Below are 18,993 nucleotides of genomic sequence, written 5' to 3'. Positions count from 1 at the left end.
CCAGCTGCTCCCCGCTGGAGGGAAGTGACGCTCCCCCGGCTGGCCTTTCTGGCTCCATCCACCTTCTCTACCCCTTTTGAGGGAAACATTTCATAATAATGAGAATCACAACAATAATGATAATAACAGGAATCAGCCTTTCCAGTTTACAAACGTTTTTCATCTAATTGCTTCACTTGACTCTCCCAAACTCTGAGAGGCAGGTGTTTTTATATCTCCATGTTGCAGGTGCAGCAGAGGGTCACATAGCTGGTTAGTCCTAACCCTCTTCTCACACCCTCTCAGTTCCTTCTGCATCATAAATAATGATGACAGCTCATTGTCACCAGGCACTGAGAACCTATTCTTGCTTAGATTTGGGGAGCACTTTATGAATGTCAGTTTTAATTCACACAGTAGCCCAGTGAGGTGAACTTTTTAATGCTCAATGTAAAGATGAGGTAACTCACTGCCCTGCCTGGTTTGGCTCAGCGGTTAGAGCATTGGGCCCATGGACCAAAGGGTCGCAGGTTCGATTCCTGGACAAGGGCACATACCTAGGTTGCAGATTGGATCCCCAGCCCTGGTCAGGTCCTCTTACATCAATGTCTGTCTCTCTGTCTCTCCCTTCCTCCTTCCCTTCCACTCTATCTAAAAATCAATGGGAAAATAGCCTCTTGTGAGGATTAACAAACAAAAAAGATGAGGTAACTCAGAAAAGTTAAGGGCAGAATAAGGAATGTTCCTGAACCACATAAAGTGTAGGACGGAAAAGAACAAGCGCTTCTAATGGGAGCTTCAGGGAAAGTGGATGCTGGGGGTAGCAGGGTGGGGAGAGGTAATGAATAGAATCTCTTCCTTCTACTCCAGCCCCCCCCACCCCAGCACTTTGCCTGTTATTGTGAGCTGTGTCATCTGTTGCTATCTCTATGTACCTAAGGCCACAGTCACCAAAAGTCTGGGCCTGGATTTGAACTTGGTCTGGTTCCAGAGCCCACTTGATTAACCTTTAAGAACTAGTGCAGAACTAAGGCCTAGATTCAAAATGCCCACCTAGCTAGCCGCCTGGGGCACCACCACTCACCTCTGTCTGCCCCACTTACTTGTCTAGCGAAAGGTAGCAAGCACGTCATCAACCTTGCCACCCCCCCCCCCGCCCACCCCCTCCAATTTGTGACCTTCAGATAAGATGAAGAGATGCAGGTGGTTTTCTAAGACGGAAGGTGCAGGGTGTTGGGAGTTGGGTTGAGCACATTATTGGTCACAGGGTTGAAATGAGTCCAGAATCTGGGGGGAAGGGTGTTGTTGATAGGAGCCTGGTTCTTCCGCTGAAAGGCTCCCAAAGAGCCTCCAGGACCCTCAAACCCCATTCTCACCCCTCATACCCCCAGAGTCTGACAACTGTGCATCTGTACCTCCTCCACATGTCCAGGAGCCCCAGATGAGATCTTAGTCTGTGACTGCAATTTACAGCAACATCGCTGAAGCTGGTGGGGGATGAAGAAGGTGTGTGTGTTTGTGGTGTCATGTTATTTGGCAAAGTCACACCAAGCAGGGGGAGAGAAGAGTGGGCCTAGGCTGGAAGCCAGAAGGCTAAACGAAATCAAACATTAATGACAGCCACCTGTAAAATGAGAATTGATCATCCTGACCTCATAGGTGGTTGTGAGAATCAAATGAATTGATTCTCCTTGAGCACAGGTGCGTGGTACTGATCAGCTCTCAGCAGTGACCATACAACTGTTACTACACACATGAGTGTCTACCAGCCAAGCGGTCCTTTCCATTTTAGACACTGGCCTAAGCTCCAGGGAATACCCCGAAGATATTTAAGACAGTGCGGTTTACCAACCTAAGTGGGTGTTCACAGTCTCACAAAAGGAGCGCAGTCTTCAGAACTTGCCAAGAAAGTCATCCTGGGCGGCACGGGTCTTAGGTTTTGATTCCCAAGCGCCCGGTCCCGGGGCGTGAGCGCGACCCCCGCCGGCGGTTTCCGGGAAAGCCTCGGCTGGGGAGCCCGGAACCCAGTCCCTCCAGCCCCCCAACCCCTCTCCCCCGCCCGCCCCGGCGGCCACCCTGGGGGCGAGGCAGCCTGGTGCGTGGGAGGGGACGGCGCGCCATTGGCTTCAGCGCGGCACTGAGAGGAGGGACCAGCGCGGGCCGCCAGACTCGGGCAAACCCCAGCCGCGCTGGGTGCCGCGCGCAGTCCAGCCCGGCCCTGCCCTGCCCTGCCCCGCGCGGGCGGCGTGATGTGAGCGCCCGAGGTCCCGACGCCCCCCGAACGCCAGCTCGGTGAAGCCGGCGCCAGCATGCGTTAGGAACGTAAGTTCTGCTCCCCACCGCCGCTTCGGAGCCTCGCACTTTCCCCCTCCCGCCGGCCGCCGGCCGGTGCCTGCGCAGCCCAGCGGCGCTCCTGCGGCCGCGGAGACCGCTGGGGACAGTGAGGACCCGTGCGCGCGAGCCGGGCGCCCCAGGACCTCTTGGCCCCGGCGGATTCGACCGGGACCCCAGGGATCCCCTCTCTGGCTCTTCAGGGAGCCACCCCGCAGCCCCTCTGTTCCTCTCCGTGGCGCTCGGCTCGCTTCCCTCCCTCTGACTCGGTTTCCCTCCCGCGTCTTTGTCCCTCCGCGTTTCTCCCTCTGGCACTGTTTATTTCGCCCTCGGCCTCCCCCTCCTGGGCTCGCGCTCTCTGCCTCGGAGCGGGAGGGAAACGGAGCGAAAGGCAGTTCCTCTCTCGCGGGGGGCTGACTCAGTCCCTGCGCTCTGTTCTCTGTTCCCTGTCCCCTCCCCCCGTCTCTGCCCCCGATCCCCACCCCCGCCATTGTTCCCGGTCCGGGGAGTGCGCGGCAAAAACTTGCGAGTCCTCCGCTTTCTCTCTTCGCCCGGCAGGGCCCCGGAAGGAGGTGGCTGAGTTCCCGCTGCCCACAAGTCTGGCGCTACCTTCTGGTTCAGGGGGTCGTGGGGCGGGGGACTGGGCCAGGGGGCGCCCAACAGCCCGGAGCCCCCCATGGAGTCTTAGAAAGTGGGTGAGTGGCTGGGGCCGGCAGATAAAGGACACATGGGAGGGGGGAGGAGCAAAGCTGTAAAGATCCCAGTCTCCAGGCTGGGGTTGGGGGGAATTGCAGAAACGGAACCCCCGCCCAAACCCCAGTTATCGGGGGCGGGGTAGAAAAGGCACAGGTGGAGACTGCCGCCCCCGCGCTCCCCTAAGTCACACACTCAGCAGGAAGGGGGCAATATGGGGCCTTTGGCTTGGCGCAGGGTGGGCTGGGTCTCCGGCCTTCGGCAAAATGCTCGCACCCATGCTGGGGGTCTGTAGAGGAACCGCCGGGACGCCGCGCCCATCCCGGCCGCGCCCGCAGGGCCCGGCGCTCCTCGGCGTCCCCTCTCGGCTTTCTGCGCCCCCACCCTGTGCCGGGCCCCCACCCTGTGCCGGGCTCGCGCCGCCCGCCCGTCCCCGGAGCGTATTTCTCCGCGGGAGCGTTGGGGGCGGGGGCAGGAGCCTGGCGGAGGCCGAAGACTCCGAGGTTCCCCCAAAGCCAAGGGCCTCTCGCCGCTCCAGCGGCCCACAGCTCCGCACTTCCTTGTTCATTTCCTTCGGACAAACTTTTCCTGGTCGGGCTGTGCAGCGGGATGGAGGCCTCGGGGCTGCAGGAATGCCCACCCCAACTGTGCCTCGTTTTGGACCTCGCTCCTGGAGGCCTGTGGGGGGGAGTCCACAACCCGCTCCCTCATCCTGCAGCCTTCAAGTCCCGGGGACACGGACAGGGGTGAAGCAGTGTCGGGAAGACTGGAGGGGGCACTGCCCACGCCTTAGCCAAAGCTCCACGCTCGGCCTAGGCACAGGAAAGATTTTCCCTGTTGGGCTGTTAGGAAATAAGCTACTGCATACTCTCTAACACTCTGTGATCGGATCTCAAAAATGGGCAGTCTGGTCCCTGAGGTACCCTTTGCCCCCAATATCCTGGAAGCCAGCTGCTCTGGCTTCTCCTGATCAGAACGCATGCTGTCAGCTTAATCAGTCCTTCCAAATTTGGAGTAGAGGGCTGAGGCCCAAAGCCCTGCACCCGCGACTCGCTGTCAACACCTGCGGGGGTCCACTGCTCAAGCCTGTTCTCTGTGCGGGCCGTGCCCCAGGCCCCTGCAACTTCTCCCATCAGCCCCGCCCCATCTCATGATAGCGATCCCCACATCCTCTGAGTGCAGTGTAGTCCACACATCCCTGGACGGTTCTTTACTTTCACTCAATGAACAAAATGTGAGCTGCACACCAAAATGATTTAATGAACAAAGCGCCAGGCACTCAGACAATTGTGAACAAAATAAAAATTCTCGCCCTCATGGAGCTGACACCTAAGGGGAGAGGGGCAAATAACTAACAAAATCAATAAGCACATTATTTAGTATATCGGGAGGTGACTGGAAAAGATGAGTGTTGAGGCTAGGGAGTGCAGAGGGCCATTTTAAATAGGGTGGTCAGGGAGGCCTCCCTGAGGAGGTGACTTTTGATGTAAGGCTTTGAGGGAGTGCGCTGTGGGGGGATCTTTGGGAAGTAAAGATCCTGCGGAGAACAGCCTATGCCAAGGCCCTGAGGCTGGAAAGTGCCTGCTGTCTTTGAGGACTGGTAAGGAGCCCCTGCAGGTAGGGTGGAGTGAGGCAGTGGGGAAGAGAGAGGAGGCAACTCTGGCCCAGAAGGAATGGAGCCTCCTCGGTTCACAGATGAGGGAAGTGATGTCCCAGAACAGCGTGTAAGTCACTCCCCGACATGCAGTCCAGGAGAGGCAGCTGCAGGTGGGGTGCCTGATGTTCTGACTCTGGGCACACAATACCTGCCCTTTGCCCTGCATCTCAGCCATTCTTCCACAGTACTGGTTGTGCCCCTCCCTGGGCCAGGCCTGGCCAAGTGCCAGGGACTTGGAGGGGAGCCACCCACCCCATATCTATACAACCTGTTGCCAGTCCCCTGTCCACCTGTTGTCAGTGCCCTCGGGGCAGCATCTTTCTGCTGACCCAGAGTGACCCTTGCTTTCTCTCCTCCCATTTTCTTCTGATGGCCACCCCCTTTTAAGAACCCCATTCTGTAATTAATTATATTGTAGTCCCTAGCATGGTACCTGTTCTGCAGCTGGTATGGTCAAGGGGGAATTTGAAGCAAAGAATTGAGTCTCCTAGTCTGAAAATAACAACAGCAACATTATTATTGAGCATTCACTAGGAAACAGGTACATTTTTTGTGTATCTTCTCGTTGAGGGGAGTCAGATGTCATTATCATACCCATTTAACAGATGAGGAAACAGGCTCAGAGATGTGGTATCACTGGCCCAAGGCCATGAAGCTAATAAATAAGTAGTGAGCACAGGCCTTTTTAGTTGCGAACTCTTCTTTTAACCACTAAGCCAGAGCTCCAAGCCCTGGGGAAGATGGTCAGTCTTGGACTGTGGTTCTGGCCCATCAGCATCCTGGGGAAAGTATAGGGACTCTTCTGCCTGCCTCCCCCAACCCACCAGAAAGCATTTGCCTCTGAAAAAATGGACTCAAAATGGTGCATCATCCCTTCAAGGAAACTCCCGTCCTCCCTCTCTGAGTTCCTGAGTAGCTACAGGGGTGGAGGGAGGTGGGAGGGGTGGGAGGAGAGAAGGATGCATCCACTGCCTTCTTACAAGGGCTCTGGCTGCATGAGATCCGGAAACCAGGCTGTCCCAATGACCTTGGCCCCATGGGATCCGGAAGCACCAGCTGCCTTTAAGGGTCCTAACAGTGGTCACTGGGCCAAGGGGGAGACTGAAAAGGACAGGAATTCTCCATGTGCTCTGCCCTTTGTGAGTGACAGCAGGACAGGGAAGAACCCTCTCAGTGACTTCTGAGTGGTGGTGGATGGCTGGACACCCCCCCCCCCTGCACATAGTAGCAGCTTCAGCCCTGGTCAGGACCCCAGGGATGTCCCCTCCTGGCCCTCTGCCCTGCCCTGCCCCTCAAACTCTGTAGCACAGCAGGCGATGTTTATTTTCTGTCTCTGAAGCTTTGGAGATACTTGTGGTGAGAGTTTGGGTTTTCCTCTGCCTTTCTGGAAATGAGGCACTTTTGAAAGAAAGAGAACTGGTAGAGAGATGGAGAGAATACGTGTGGCCCTGGAGGCAGTGAAAGGTGGAGGGACTAGGGGGCGGGGCAGCTGGAGTGTCGCCAGTGATGGCAGGTGAGGGAGCAAATCAGGGATGTCACTGCCAGGAGGGGCCCCAGGAACCACACTCCTGTTTTTTAAGCTGAGGAACCTGAGTCCCAGAAACCGAGCCCTGTGGCAGAATCTGCAGTTGACCTCAGCTGACTTGGCTCAGTCCAGTGGCTCAGGGGTCCCCCACCAGCCTTCCAGCTTCAGTGCAAACCCTCTGCTGCCCGCTCTCGTGCTCCTGGAGGTTCGTGGAAACGGGGCGTGGGATCCCTTTCTTGACTCCAGAGCTTTGTCGTGGGAACTGGGCTCGTTGCCACATCGTGCTCCCTCCTCTCCCTGCCAGTCCCACTCTGTCATCTGCGCCCTTTGCAGCAGCGTGGACACTGAGCCCGCCGTGATGGTGGGATGTGACAGAGATGGATGACACAGCCCCACCCGCACTGGCTCTCCGGCTCCTTGAGAGACAAGGCTGATGAAGGCTGCCCAGCCTTGAGAATGATTCTGCTTTCCAGGGCCACGCAGCGAGGAAGCCCTGCCACATGGCAGCGTGGCCTCGGCTTCCGCCCTCAGCCAGTGCGCCCTGAGACCTCCCTCCAAACCTGCACCCAGCCCTGGCCGGTTTGGCTCAGCGGTTAGAGCGTCGGCCTGCGGTTCAGAGAGACCCGGGTTCGGTTCCGCTAAGGACACGTATCTCCGTTGCAGTTTGTCCCCGGCCCTGGTTGGGTCGTGCAAGTGGCAGCCACTCGATGTGTCCCTTTCACGTCAGTGTTTCTCTCTCTCTCTCTCTTTACCTCCCACTCTATCTGAACAAAAATGAAAAAAATGTCCTCGGATAAGGATTAAAAAAAAACAAAACCTGCACCCAGAAGCCAGTGTGATGATGTTGGTAATGCAGCTGTGTCCATCCAGCCCCCCTTGTGTCCTGTAACTTCCTAGTTTAGCTCTAAGCCTCCTGCAACTTAGTAAGTCCGTCATTATCACCCTCATTGAGGATGAAGGAACGGAGAGGTCATCTGCCCCAGAGCACAGGGTTAGTAATCAGAGCCGGGGTGTGAACACAGTCCGTCTCCAACCCAGAGTCACTGCCTGAGGACCAGGTAGTGGGTGTGGGCTGGGGGCCCTTAAACCCCATCCCTTCCAAGGGAGTGGTGGGCTGCCCCAGGAAGGGGTCTCAGCGTGGATGGCGTGGGCTCTGCCCCCTCGCTTGGGCGCTCTCTGCCTCCCTTTCTCTCTGGCCAGGGCCCTGAGCCTCTCACTGCCCCACCCCCCGGTGCTGCCCAGCCCAGACCCCATTTCCAGCTATTTTGCATGAATGTGATAACAGAACAATGTGTCTCTCTGCAGCCTTCCCAGGTCCTGCTGGAGCTGCAAGGCCTTAACCCAAGGGAGGCTGGACCCCAGGGAGAAGAGCAGGTGCTGGCCACTCACCAGGGCCTTTAAGGGGAGATGGGGGAGGTGGCCTAAGCTTAGTTCTTTTTGGGGGTCAGGTTCACCAAACAATTGCCCCCACACACGCACCCCAAGTCCTTTCAGGGTGTCCAGTTAAAGCGGTTGGTTTGAATCTCAGCTCTGCCACTTACTCCAGGAGACACTTGGTTTTAGTTTCCATGTCTGTGAAATGGGGGTGATGGTACCGCCGATCCCACAGGGTTTGGTGGAGGTTACAGGGAATTCTGGTCTGGAAATGCCTGTCCCCGGCCTCAGCCCCAGGTGGATGCCCCTGGGGCGGTTCTCCTTACCAGAGGGGGAGGACAGGGGTGCTGCTCCTCCAGCAGAGGGTCTTGTTTGAAAGGAAGTGGTGGTTCTTGGCGGTGACACTCAGAGGCAGTGACTTCCCCTTGAATCACAAGGTTGCCCAGCAGCTGGTGGGTGTTCTGGGCCCCAGGCCCCTTCCTCTCCTTCCCCCTCCCCTTGCCAATCAGGTTCGTGATGGGGACAGCTCTGCAGTCCATCTGTTTCTATGGAAACCAGGCTTCCTGAGAAGTCTACCAGGGGTGGGGAGAGGTCCTCTAGGACTGGCAGAAGGATGCCCCAGCCCATCTGCTCGCTGCAGGGGCAGAGCCTGGGCAGCCGCCCCATGATCTTATCAACTGCTCTCCTATGCTGGGCACACAGAGGCGCCCCAGCCCTCCGCTGCCTTTTCTCATGTGCTTGGTCACAGCCCTGTAACCTAGGGAGCAGTGCGGTTTCACAGAGGAGGAAATGGAGGCTCGGGGAGGTTAAGAAACTTTCCTGAGGTCACAGCATAAATAAGATCGAGCTTTGAGGTTTGAGCCCAGGTTTACCAACCATTACGTGTACACCCCCCTCACTCCACTCTGTCATCCGCCTCTGACATTTTTACCTCTGACACTTTTACCACCGCTGAGCCCTCCCTTCCTGCTTGGCTCGGTTTCCGGGGGCTTTGCTTGGCCTCTGCCCAGTCCTGGCTCCTCTGTCTGGCTGCCACTTGGGGCTCTTTGGGGATGTTCTTTCCTGGCCTCGTGTCACAGCACGTGAGGAAGGGGCGGGGAGGGGCAGTGGGCCGCAAGGAGCCAGACCTTGGCCAGCAGGGGCCTCTCAACCCCTCCCTCAACTCACTCATCTGTCACAAGTACTTGTTGAGCTCATGTGCCAGGAATTGTCCCAGGCCCTGTTGACACCGCTCCTTGGCACTCCACTTCTGGTGCAGTGGGGGCGATGTTGCACCCTCAGTTCTCACCCAGTCCTCTAACCCCACCGTGTCCTGGGCACCCGTACACCAGGCCTCTGCTGAGAGTGTTTGCACCCTCTCCGGACTCCTCAGCACCCCACGAGCCCCTTGCCCAAGGCTGCCTGCGCAGTAGCTGGAGTCCAAATTCCAAGCCAGACCTGCTGACTGCAAAAAGCGCACTTCCTGCCCTTCTCTGCCACCAGCTCGTGTGCGGCCTGGCAGACCCGGCCCCTCTGAGCCTCAGCGTTCTGCCCCATCTGTTCCGAGCAGAACCTCCCCGTGGGCCCTGCCACATGGAGCTGAGTGTGGTCCTGCGTGTCCTGGGTACTGCTTCCCTTAGCCTGTCTCATTAGCCTGTGCTAACGCAGTGCCCACTGTGTGCCAGGGCCCAGCAGGCACACTCAGCCGGGCAAATACCAGCCCTGCCTTCAGATCACTGCATCTCGGGGAGGCCAGCTGCCCATGACGGCTAGGGGTAGGGGCTGGAAGGGGCAGTGCCACTGCACTGAGACCCATGGGTCCAGAGGGGGAGGGCAGGGCCGGGGAAGGCCCGCTGGAGGGGGCCATGCAGACACTGGAAGAACAAGGAACGTGGGAGGGTGCTGGGGGTCGGAGGGCAGGGAGGGCCGTCCTGGCTGGACAGTGGTTCAGAATGGAAATAACTATTAACAGGACAGGGACTTGCCAGCTTTATTGGGAATCGAGCTCAAGGAAGCTGGCCAGGGGCAGGAGGCGGAGGGTCACGAACTGCAAGCCACGCCCGCCCTTCTTTCTGGGCAGGTCCCCCCAAGGGAGCGCGCAGGTGGAGGAGCAGTCCTCCGACTTTCCCCCCAGATGGGGAAGCCTGGCATGTGGGGAAGCCCTGGGCCCTTCAGATGGCAGCTGGAGCTGGCAAAGGAAGCGTGACAGCCCTGCCCGGCGGGCTTTTTCCACTGCGCGCGGGTGAATGAAGAGGGGAGAAGGAGCTGGGCCGGCCTGGCCCGGGCAGGGTGCTGGCTGCCGGCGGCCGCGCGCCCTCTGCCCCCGCACTGCTGCGGAGCCGGCTGGGAGGCTGGCTCACAGCCCCACAGCTGGTACGAGAGCAGAACCAGGGTTCGGACCCAGGTCTGGCTGGCCCACGCTAGAGTCCATCCGGAGTGTAGGGAGACGAGTGGAGGGAAGTCCTCTCAGGTTAAAATGGGGCGCGGCCTGAAAGCAACACCGAGTGGCCCTGGAGGGGAGGAAAGTTCAGGGGCAGATCTGAGGGTGCGTTCACCGGGGGTGAGCTTAGGGGCTGGTGGGTGTACAGAAGTGTACAGCTGCCCGCCTCCCCCCAGGAGGGCCCAGGCCTGCGGGCGGAGGAACCGCACTCAGTGCTGGAGCAGTTAACTGTGCAGAGGCAGGTGCAGGGGATCCACTCGCCAGAGATCAGTTCAGATCTTACTCCCCCTGGAGGCGAGCTCGGTGCTGGGGCTGCGCCCTGCCGTGGCTGCAGCGGGTCCCCCGGCCCAGGTACCCGGTGGCTGGATAAAGCCTGTCTCACCCATGAGTGAGCAGTGTCAGATGGCGTCACTCTCTGTCCCCAGCTCCAGCAGCCGGCACGGCCGCACTCAGCCTCGCACCGTGGTTCCGGCCCGTGCCGCAGAGGAGAGCGGGGTGTTGGTGAGGAGAGGACATGGGCGGGGGAAGGCAGCGGACCCCCTGAGCTGGGGTCACTGACGCAGCCCCGGCCTTGTGGGCTGTGGCTCGAGAGGCAGCCTGTGCCTTGGGACTGAGGTCTGGGGGCTTCGCGGGCGGTGGAGATACCAGGGAATGCGAGTGAGGCCCTCCCCGGATTTCCCCTGGCTTCCGCCCCAGAGCCGGGGTCCGAGTGCCCGTGTCCGTGAGTCCTTGCCCGGGGCGGGCACTGCCGCACACACTTCGCACTGCCTGGTGTTCTCACAGCGTCCCTTTGAGGTAGGGCCCTTTATTTTCCCGACCACAGATGGGGGGCCAAGGCTCAGAGAGGTGAATGACTTGCCCACAGGCACACAGCTAAGGTTGATCAGAGTGTGAACTCAGGTACGACCTCTTCACCGATAAGGCCTTCCAGCCCAGCCTTTGTGGAAAAGTAAGGGTTTCCATTTCACAGAGGGGAACTCGGGGCTCTGATGGTTGGCTGACAGATCAGAACCCCCTCCCACCCAGGCTGTGAGCTACTGAAGGGCAGGGCCCTGTCCCACCACCTATACCTGGATCACGGCACATACTCGCTAAATGCAGTTTCTTCATTTAAAGATGCTGTTGCCCCCTGGCTGGTTTGGCTCAGTGGTTAGAGCGTCGGCCTGCGGTCCGGAGAGACCCGGGTTCGGTTCCTGCTAAGGGCACGTACCTCGGTGGCAGTTTGTCCCCAGCCCTGGTTGGGTCGTGTGGGTGGCAACCACTCGATGTGTCCCTTTCATGTTGATGTTTCTCTCTCTCTCTCCCTCCCGCTCTATCTGAGCAAAATATCGAATAATGTCCTTAGGTGAGGATAAAAAAGAAAATAAAGATGCCGTTGCTGCGCTGTGTGCTCTAACCAGGCTTCTCTTTATACCCCGAAGTCTCTAGGAGGTGGGAGTGTGGCTCCATTTCACAGATGGGGAAAGCTGAGGCTCAGAGAAGTGAGGTGACTTGCCCACTCATATAGCCAGGAGGGACCGAGTCAGGCAGCCTGGCTGGCCGGGGAGAGGGTTAGAAAGCCAGGGGCCTGTTGGAAGACTGACCCAAGCCGGTGCTGGGAGGCTGGAGAGACTGGAACGCTCCTGTGGCGGGGAATGTACATGGGTCGCCGCCGTGGACCACAGTTTGGCACTTTCTCCTGGAGCAAAATGGAGAGTTACCGTGTGACTCAGAATCGTCCCACTCCTGGGCATTTACCTTTGAGAAATGAAAACTTACGGCTGCACGAAGCCTGGACGTGGATGTTTGTAGCAGCTTTGTTCGCAGTCATCAACCTCTGGAATCTACCCAGTTCTCAGTGAGTGCCTGGATGATGACACTGGTCTGTCTGTCCATCGACTGCCACTGTGCGGTGGCTCTCAGGCCCGCCTGGCAGCCGGAGGGATGCCAGGCTGGTTACAGCTTCTGTCTGGACTCACAGGAAGGTGGTGGCAGGCAGCTGAGGGGTTGTGACAACCCCTCGGTCTCCAAGGAGCGGTGTGATGGAACGCTGGCTGTCCCAGTGGGGCCGTCTGCCTCCCTGCCTGTTGGCACTGGGCACTGAGCTGCCTTCTGGTCACCACCAGCCACCTGCTGTGCCCCCAGGTGTGTGGGGAGGGCAAAGCACAGCCGCCCCCAGTTGCCGGATGAGGGACTGGCTAGGGAGCTTAGAAGGCCATTGCCAGGGGCTCGCTGCAGACCACCCGCACTGATGTTGCCCTTATTTCCAAACACCCCGTAGTTTGATTCTCTGTTCTGATGTTTATTTGCCGGGTGCTTTATTTTAAGACACTGGGGGGCCGGGGAACTGGAGGTGACCCAGGGACATTTCTGTGCTCTGTCTTTGGCAGTTCTAGAGAGGGAGACCCGCCTGGGGCCACACGGCACTGAGACCTGGGCCCGAGGCCTGGTCAGGGACATCCTGCAAGTCCAGCTCAGGTTTCAGCTGAGGACGGGTCACTTCTGCGCCTTGTCTGTAAATGGGGGTGCTTTTCATGCCTTCCCAAGGGTGGCCTTGGTGGGAGAGAGATGTTGGAACACGGGAGGCACCCCTGCTGGTGCCGCTGTCATTCGACCCGTCTCCGTTGAACCTCACGGAGCTGGGTTGAACCTCTTGGAGCTGGGTTGAACCTCACTGAGCTGGGTTGAACCTCACGGAGCTGGGTTGAACCTCACGGAGCTGGTTTGAACCTCACGGAGCTGGGTTGAACCTCACTGGGCTCACGGAGCTGGGTTGAACCTCACGGAGCTGGGTTGAACCTCACGGAGCTGGGTTGAACCTCACTGGGCTCACGGAGCTGGGTTGAACCTCACGGAGCTGGGTTGAACCTCACGGAGCTGGGTTGAACCTCACTGGGCTCACGGAGCTGGGTTGAACCTCACGGAGCTGGGTGGAACCTCACGGAGCTGGGTGGAACCTCACGGAGCTGGGTGGAACCTCACTGAGCTCATGGAGCTGGGTTGAACCTCACTGAGCTGGGTTGAACCTCACTGAGCTCACGGAGCTGGGTGGAACCTCACTGGGCTCACGGAGCTGGGTGGAACCTCACGGAGCTGGGTGGAACCTCACTGAGCTCACAGAGCTGGGTTGAACCTCACTGAGCTGGGTTGAACCTCATTGAACTGGGTTTCCTCATCTGAGCAATGGGTATAAACAGCACCCATCTTGCCGGGCAGAGTGGCTGTGATTAGAGGGGCCTAGTGCCACACCCAGCGCCAGCTTCTGGAAGCTTCGCCTCACTGCGGTTTGCACTCCTGTCTTCTGCACAGGTTTGTGCTGACTGAAGACGAGAACGGGCACTCAACTCGTCTCTGCGTCTCCCCTGCCCAGCGCGGCACCTGGCACACAGTAGGTGCTTAAGACCTGGCCCAAGGTGGAGCTGGGGGTGGCCGGGGACAGGGCTGTGGAAAGTCACGGGCAGACACGGGGTAGGGGAGAGGCTGGTGGTAGGTGCTGATGGCAGGGAGGGGCAGACCCGGACCATCCGAAGCCCTGGCCATCCTTCCTCTGGCTCGGCTGGTTCCGGTGCCAGCCTCTTCCCCTCTTGGAAGGAGGTTGTCTGGGGGACTTGAGAGAGGGACGGAGGAGGGCTTGCTGGGCGGAAGCTCAGTGGAGAGCCTGGACCCCGGGCTCAGCAGGCCACCCTCTGAGGTCTGGAAACGGGGCAGGACCCATGGCCTGAGGCCCGTGTCCCCCTGCAGCCCTTCCACAGAGGCCGGGCTCCTGGGCGAGATGGCGGCCAAGCAGCCCCCCCCTCTCATGAAGAAGCACAGCCAGACGGACCTCGTGAGCCGCCTGAAGACTCGCAAGATCCTCGGCGTGGGCGGGGAGGACGACGACGGGGAGGTGCACCGCTCCAAGGTGGGCCACATCGGGGTCCGCTCAGCGCGTTTGGGGAGGCAGGAGGAGCTGAGACCCATGCATCTGCAGGAGCCCCCGGACTTAGCTCATTTTTCTAGAAACTTAATGGAGATGTCAGGGGAATAATAACAGAAATGAAAACGAATTGTTAGAATTGAGTGCTTAGTCTGTGCCTGTTGTTATACTACTGTTCTGTAAGCATTATTTAATCTCGCTAGCCCTGCAAGGTGCCGATACAGTTATTATTAACCCATTGTATGGATGAGGAAACTGAGGCTCAGAAAGGGCAGGTGACTTGCCCAAGGCCACATCAGTAAGTGGCAGAGCCAGGCTTCGAGCCCACGTCTGGCAGCCCTGCGTGTCCGTTCTCAGCCATCGTAGTGTAGTGTCGGCCTCCCTGAGGCCCGGGAGGCAGGGAGGCAGGGAGGGGGTGGCCTCCGCGGGACCCTTCCGGCCTGGGTGGCTGCTGGGCTACGCAGAGGTGCCCAGGCGGGCTGGGGTAGGATGGGGGAGGAGGGGCGGGCGTGCGGAGCCCTGCCTTCCCCCTGGTTGCCTCTGACCCCTCCTCTGTCCACAGATCAGCCAGGTCTTGGGCAATGAAATCAAGTTTGCGGTTCGGGAGCCTCTGGGCCTGCGGTGAGCATTGTGTTCTGGGCTGGGCTGTAGGAGACCCCGCCCACCAGCCTTGCCCCTCTGGGCTTGCCCTCGGTTCCAGCCCATCTCACTCCTCCCCCAGACCAGCCATCCCTGGGCATCTTGGCTGGGAGGGTCTGGGGGTGGCAGCGAGGGGCCTGGCTGTGACCTCCCTGTCGATGCCTCCCCAGGGTCTGGCAGTTTGTTTCTGCTGTGCTCTTCTCCGGCATTGCCATCATGGTGAGCCCCCCACCCCCACCCCCAGGAACCGGCCTGTGCTGGGGGCTCCTCCCCTGCCCCGGCCCCTGCTGCTTCTCCCCACCGGCACGGCCTTCATGCCGAGGCCCCATCTGCCCAGGCTCGCTGGCTGCCTCCATGCCCTGGCTCCTGGCATTCATCCTGCCTGTGCCCTGGAGCGTCCAGCTCTGTGCCCAGATCCGACTCCTTGGCCCCGGCAACCCCAGCGCCTTCTGTCCTGGCATGGAGGGGTGGGGGGCAAGCAAGCCTGACCCCGGACTGCACTGGGACCCTGGCCCTATTCCTGGGGAAGGAAGATGTCAGGGGATTTTCATGGTGACCTCAAGCCCACCCTGAACCTCCTACCTGTGTCCCCAGGCCCTTGCCTTCCCTGACCAGCTCTATGACGCCGTCTTTGATGGAGCCCAGGTGACCAGCAAGACCCCCATCCGCCTCTATGGGGGAGCGCTCCTCAGTGAGTATTGCTTGGGAGAGCTCTGTAGGGAGGTAACGGGCAGCTGGGGGACCCAGCTGGGTGGAGGGGAACATGAGCCCTCTGTGCCAGGGCCTTCCCAGATCCCCTTCCGCCGATGGCTCTCTGCTGGGTGTATGCTGCCATCTTGTGGCCACTAGTAGAATGCACCTAGTGGATCGGGGCTCTGTCTTTGCCATCATCTGGGACAAGCATTTACTTACTGAGTGCTTGTTGGGGATGGTGCACCACGTGGGCACCGTGGTGCAGAGATGAATGAGGCCAAGGCCCTGCCCTCTAAGGCCTCACAGCTTCGAGAAGCAGGCAAAACCAATACTGCCTGCAAAACCCCGCATGCCCTTGGGCCTCTCATTCGAACCACTCCTGTTTCCTCTCCAGTCAGTCACACAGGCCTGTTAGGAAGCTGAATGACAGCTTTAAAAACCTAGTATAGATGGTGTTCCTCTCCTCCAAAACATTCTATGGCTCCTTACTGCCTTCAGATTAAAGTCCCTCTCAGCTCTTCCACCTGGCGTTCAGTGTCATCTGTCGTGTGGATCCAGTCTGCCTTCCCAAACCTATGTCCACATCTAGCCGCACCTCATCCTGCCCAGTCCCCATCTTCAGAAGACCTCCGCGCCTTTGCACACGCGGTTTTCCCAGTCTTGTGCTGAATGCACTTTACTCAGCCCTCAGGGGCCAGCTCCAGTACCTCGGGCCGGGGCTGGTGGAGATTGGGGCGGCCTCAAGCACTTCACCCCGTGGGAAAGCTAGAGCTACGGGGTTAGGTTCTTTTAAACACAGCGAGTGCGTATCTGGTGTTCAGAGCCAGCAGGGCCTGGTAAGCCTGGCCTAGCTGGGGCTGAGTAGGGGGTTCTTCCCCTGGAAGTGTGGTCTGCCCACCTCCCCTGGGGCGTTCCTCAGAGACTTTCCTTCATGGGCTCAGGTTTTCCCTCTCCAGGAGTCCACTCGAAAAGAAACTGGTTGTAGGACCAGGTAACCTATTAACTCATAGGCTCCCTTCAGCCCAGAACCATAACAAGCAGGATACCTAGAGCTCAGGTCTCCCGTTTTACAGATGAAAAGACTGAGTCCCAGTGAGGGGACCTGAGCTGTAGGGTCCCACAGTGTGTGGGACATTGCACGAACAGGAACAAAGTCACTGGCTGACACAGCAGAGTTGAACCTGGAGGGCGAGGGCAGGGGGTGGGTGGGTGAGTTTAACTGGAGGAAATGGGTGGGGGCCGGAGACGTAGCTGTACAGGGTCCTGGCCCGCTCGCCATGAGGGCCAGAGGGACTGGGAACAGGCTCGTGGCCCTGCCCCAGAGGGGTGGGTGGGCCAGCTGCCTTGCCCCAACCCCGCCTTGTCCCCGCCAGGCATCTCCCTGATCATGTGGAACGCGCTCTACACGGCCGAGAAGGTTATCATTCGGTGGACTCTGCTCACTGAAGCCTGCTACTTCGGGGTCCAGTTCTTGGGTGAGTCCTGAGGTGGGCAGTGAGGGGAGGCTGGCCGAAAGCGGGGTGCGGGCAGGGCAGCTTTGCCCCCACCTTCCAGCCCTTGCCACTTGGGTTTCTAGGAAGTGATGGAAACCCACCCAAGGGGGAGGGACCCGTGCAGCTGTGTTTACCTGCGTCCTGCACACCTGACACTTCCCTGTGCCTTCCGAATACACACCGGGCATTTCCACAGCCTCCCCGCACACGTGCCCCTGCGGCCTCCCACACCCCGGCACACCTCACTTCCTGCCCCGTGGGGGACAGCAGAACGGGCACGTCTGTGGGGTCAGACAGCTGGCAGGACCCTCCCCGGCTCAGGACGGGGCCGGAGAGGCAGCCCCCCAGGCTCCTGGGTCAGCCTGCAGCGCTGGGGTGAGGCGAGGGCACGGTCCCCCTCTGACTCCGTTCCTCCCTGGCCTCTCCACAGTGGTCACTGCCACGCTAGCCGAGACGGGCCTCGTGTCCCTGGGAATCCTGCTGCTCCTGGCCAGCCGCCTCCTTTTTGTCGCCATCAGCATTTACTACTATTACCAAGTCGGCCGGAAACCCAAGAAAGTCTAGCAGACCTCTGGCTGGGCCCTGTGGGGGCAGGAGGCCTCGGGCCTCGGTTTCCCTTTGGTTCACGGAAGGCAGGAAGGACCCTGCCCTGCCCAGGCAGATAGGAGTGGCCCCTTTCCTTCCTCCTGGGCACCCCCGAATCCTGTGATCTGGGCTTGCAGGTTTGGGGAGGGGCAGGGCCTTGCACCCCTGTTCTTTGCCCCACGCAGAGATGCCTCCTTTCCTTGCGCCTCTCGGCCCCCGGATTCCCACGACAGATGCTTACCGAAGGGCCTGCACCCCGGGCCGTCGGGCTGAGTGAGGCCCCCCTTCTGCCAGAGGCCCTTTCTTTCGAGAGGCTGTGGGCTGCCCCTTGTGCTCCCCCTTCCCCCCAGCCAGTGTAGTGCCCAAGCAGCTGACCGTGGAAGACCTGAGGACTTGACCTCGTGCCCCTTCTCCTTGTGGGCCCTCCCACAGGTGGGGGCCCTCCCACAGGTGGGGGCCCTCCCACAGGTGGGGGCCCTCCCCGCCCCTGAACACACAGCTGCCCTCCCCAGGCCCCACTGCAGGCTGACGTGCAGGGTGGCTGTCTTGGAGCTGCCACTGGCCTCCTGTGAGGGGCCCCACGGGCCCTCCTGGGGCCTCGCTGCAGCCTGCCTGCCTCCCCCCAGCTCCTGGAGGCTCCTAGGAGCCCCCTTCCCCCGACGGGCCTGGGTCCAGAGGCTGCCAGTGGCTTCCCCTGCAGGTTGGCCCTGACACGGACACACAGGTCACCCCACGGAGGCCACCTGTGAGGGATCGTTTGGAGATGAGGAGAAAAGGGCAGTGGCATTCCTGTCCCTCGGCATGTTCTCCAGGGTCAGATGCTCACTGGGACCCCTAGTCTGGGCTGCCCCCAGGGTCTGGTGGGGTTGGACTAGGGACCCTTCCAACTCAGCAGGGAGAAATATAGAAGTGTTTCAGCAGGCCACCTCCTCTCATGCCCTCCGCCCCACAGACGCCCTGGAGAAGGCTGCCACCGGCTCCCTGGGAGCTGACCCCCTGCACACCCACGGCCCGTGTGCCCCAGTATCCCTCCTCCCTCCCAGTGTGCCCCTTCCCTCCAGGACGTGAGTGTGCTCCCCGGAAATGGCAGCCCCTGTGTTCCGGGACAGGTGTGGAGAGAAGCAGCTCAGGGCCCAGTCTCACTTCCTGTCTTCAAATAGGTGTTTGCGGGGGGTGGAGGGGGCCCTTCGGTGCAGCCCAGCTCTGGTTGCTGCCCAGGGGGCCTCTGTGGGGGACCTCACCCTGCCACACGGGGCGCCCTGCCCCGCTCCCCCGTGCCCAGCGGTCCCTGCAGCCACACACCTGGTGCCCAGCACAGCTGAGAAGCCGGTGGGTCGGGTACCTAAGGCTGTGCTGCAGGTGGCCACAGCCGAGGGGATGGGAACCTGGGCAGCCTGTCCCCAGGGAGGGCTCTAGGCAGGCTGGGAGCCCATCACTGACTTGGGAGGTGGTATTGGTGTCTGGGGGCAATGTCCCCAGACCAAGGCCATGTCCATCCAACCCATGCCTTTGAAGGCCTGGCCAGTTCTCCGGTGGTGGGTGGTTTGTCCTAATAATCGCCGGGCATGGCGGGCAGGCCCTCGGGGCAGGGGGAATGAGGCATGGGCTCTGCCTTAGGCATCTGCCAGGGCTGAGCTGGGAGCTGCTTCGCTCTCAGCTGGGGTGGGGTGGGCACGGCCTCGCCCCACGGGGTGCGGTGAGGGGGCACTG

At 60.0% G+C, this 18,993-nt stretch overlaps 1 protein-coding gene across 3 annotated transcripts; it reads left to right on the top strand.

Annotated features, from left to right (window-relative positions):
* Positions 1 to 2,201: 2,201 nt before the first annotated feature.
* On the top strand, positions 2,202 to 18,445 carry TP53I11 (tumor protein p53 inducible protein 11). 3 transcript variants are annotated; one of them, XM_036258804.1, is made up of 9 exons: positions 2,202 to 2,301; positions 13,267 to 13,345; positions 13,699 to 13,858; positions 14,436 to 14,494; positions 14,683 to 14,731; positions 15,107 to 15,203; positions 16,579 to 16,680; positions 17,129 to 17,715; positions 17,752 to 18,445. In XM_036258804.1, the coding sequence occupies exons 3-8, from the start codon at positions 13,730 to 13,732 to the stop codon at positions 17,260 to 17,262; spliced, it is 570 nt and encodes a 189-aa protein (XP_036114697.1). In that variant the 5' UTR covers positions 2,202 to 2,301; positions 13,267 to 13,345; positions 13,699 to 13,729; the 3' UTR covers positions 17,263 to 17,715; positions 17,752 to 18,445. The 3 variants fall into 3 exon arrangements, with proteins under 3 accessions (XP_036114697.1, XP_036114699.1, XP_036114698.1); XM_036258806.1 differs by having other exon boundaries at positions 13,267 to 13,349; XM_036258805.1 differs by lacking the exon at positions 2,202 to 2,301 and having other exon boundaries at positions 13,075 to 13,345.
* Positions 18,446 to 18,993: the final 548 nt, after the last annotated feature.

The sequence above is a fragment of the Molossus molossus genome, unplaced genomic scaffold, assembly GCF_014108415.1.
Source record: "Molossus molossus isolate mMolMol1 unplaced genomic scaffold, mMolMol1.p scaffold_m16_p_13, whole genome shotgun sequence".
Lineage (NCBI taxonomy): Eukaryota > Metazoa > Chordata > Mammalia > Chiroptera > Molossidae > Molossus > Molossus molossus.
Note: the sequence above shows the minus strand (reverse complement) of the source record. Positions and strands in the feature narration are given on the sequence as shown.

Coding starts and splice junctions, on each gene's coding strand:
- TP53I11 (XM_036258804.1), top strand. CDS start 13,730: ATGGCGGCCAAGCAGCCCCCCCCTCTCATGAAGAAGCACAGCCAGACG. Junction 14,495..14,682: donor CGGGAGCCTCTGGGCCTGCG/GTGAGCATTGTG, acceptor ATGCCTCCCCAG/GGTCTGGCAGTTTGTTTCTG. Junction 14,732..15,106: donor TCTCCGGCATTGCCATCATG/GTGAGCCCCCCA, acceptor CTGTGTCCCCAG/GCCCTTGCCTTCCCTGACCA.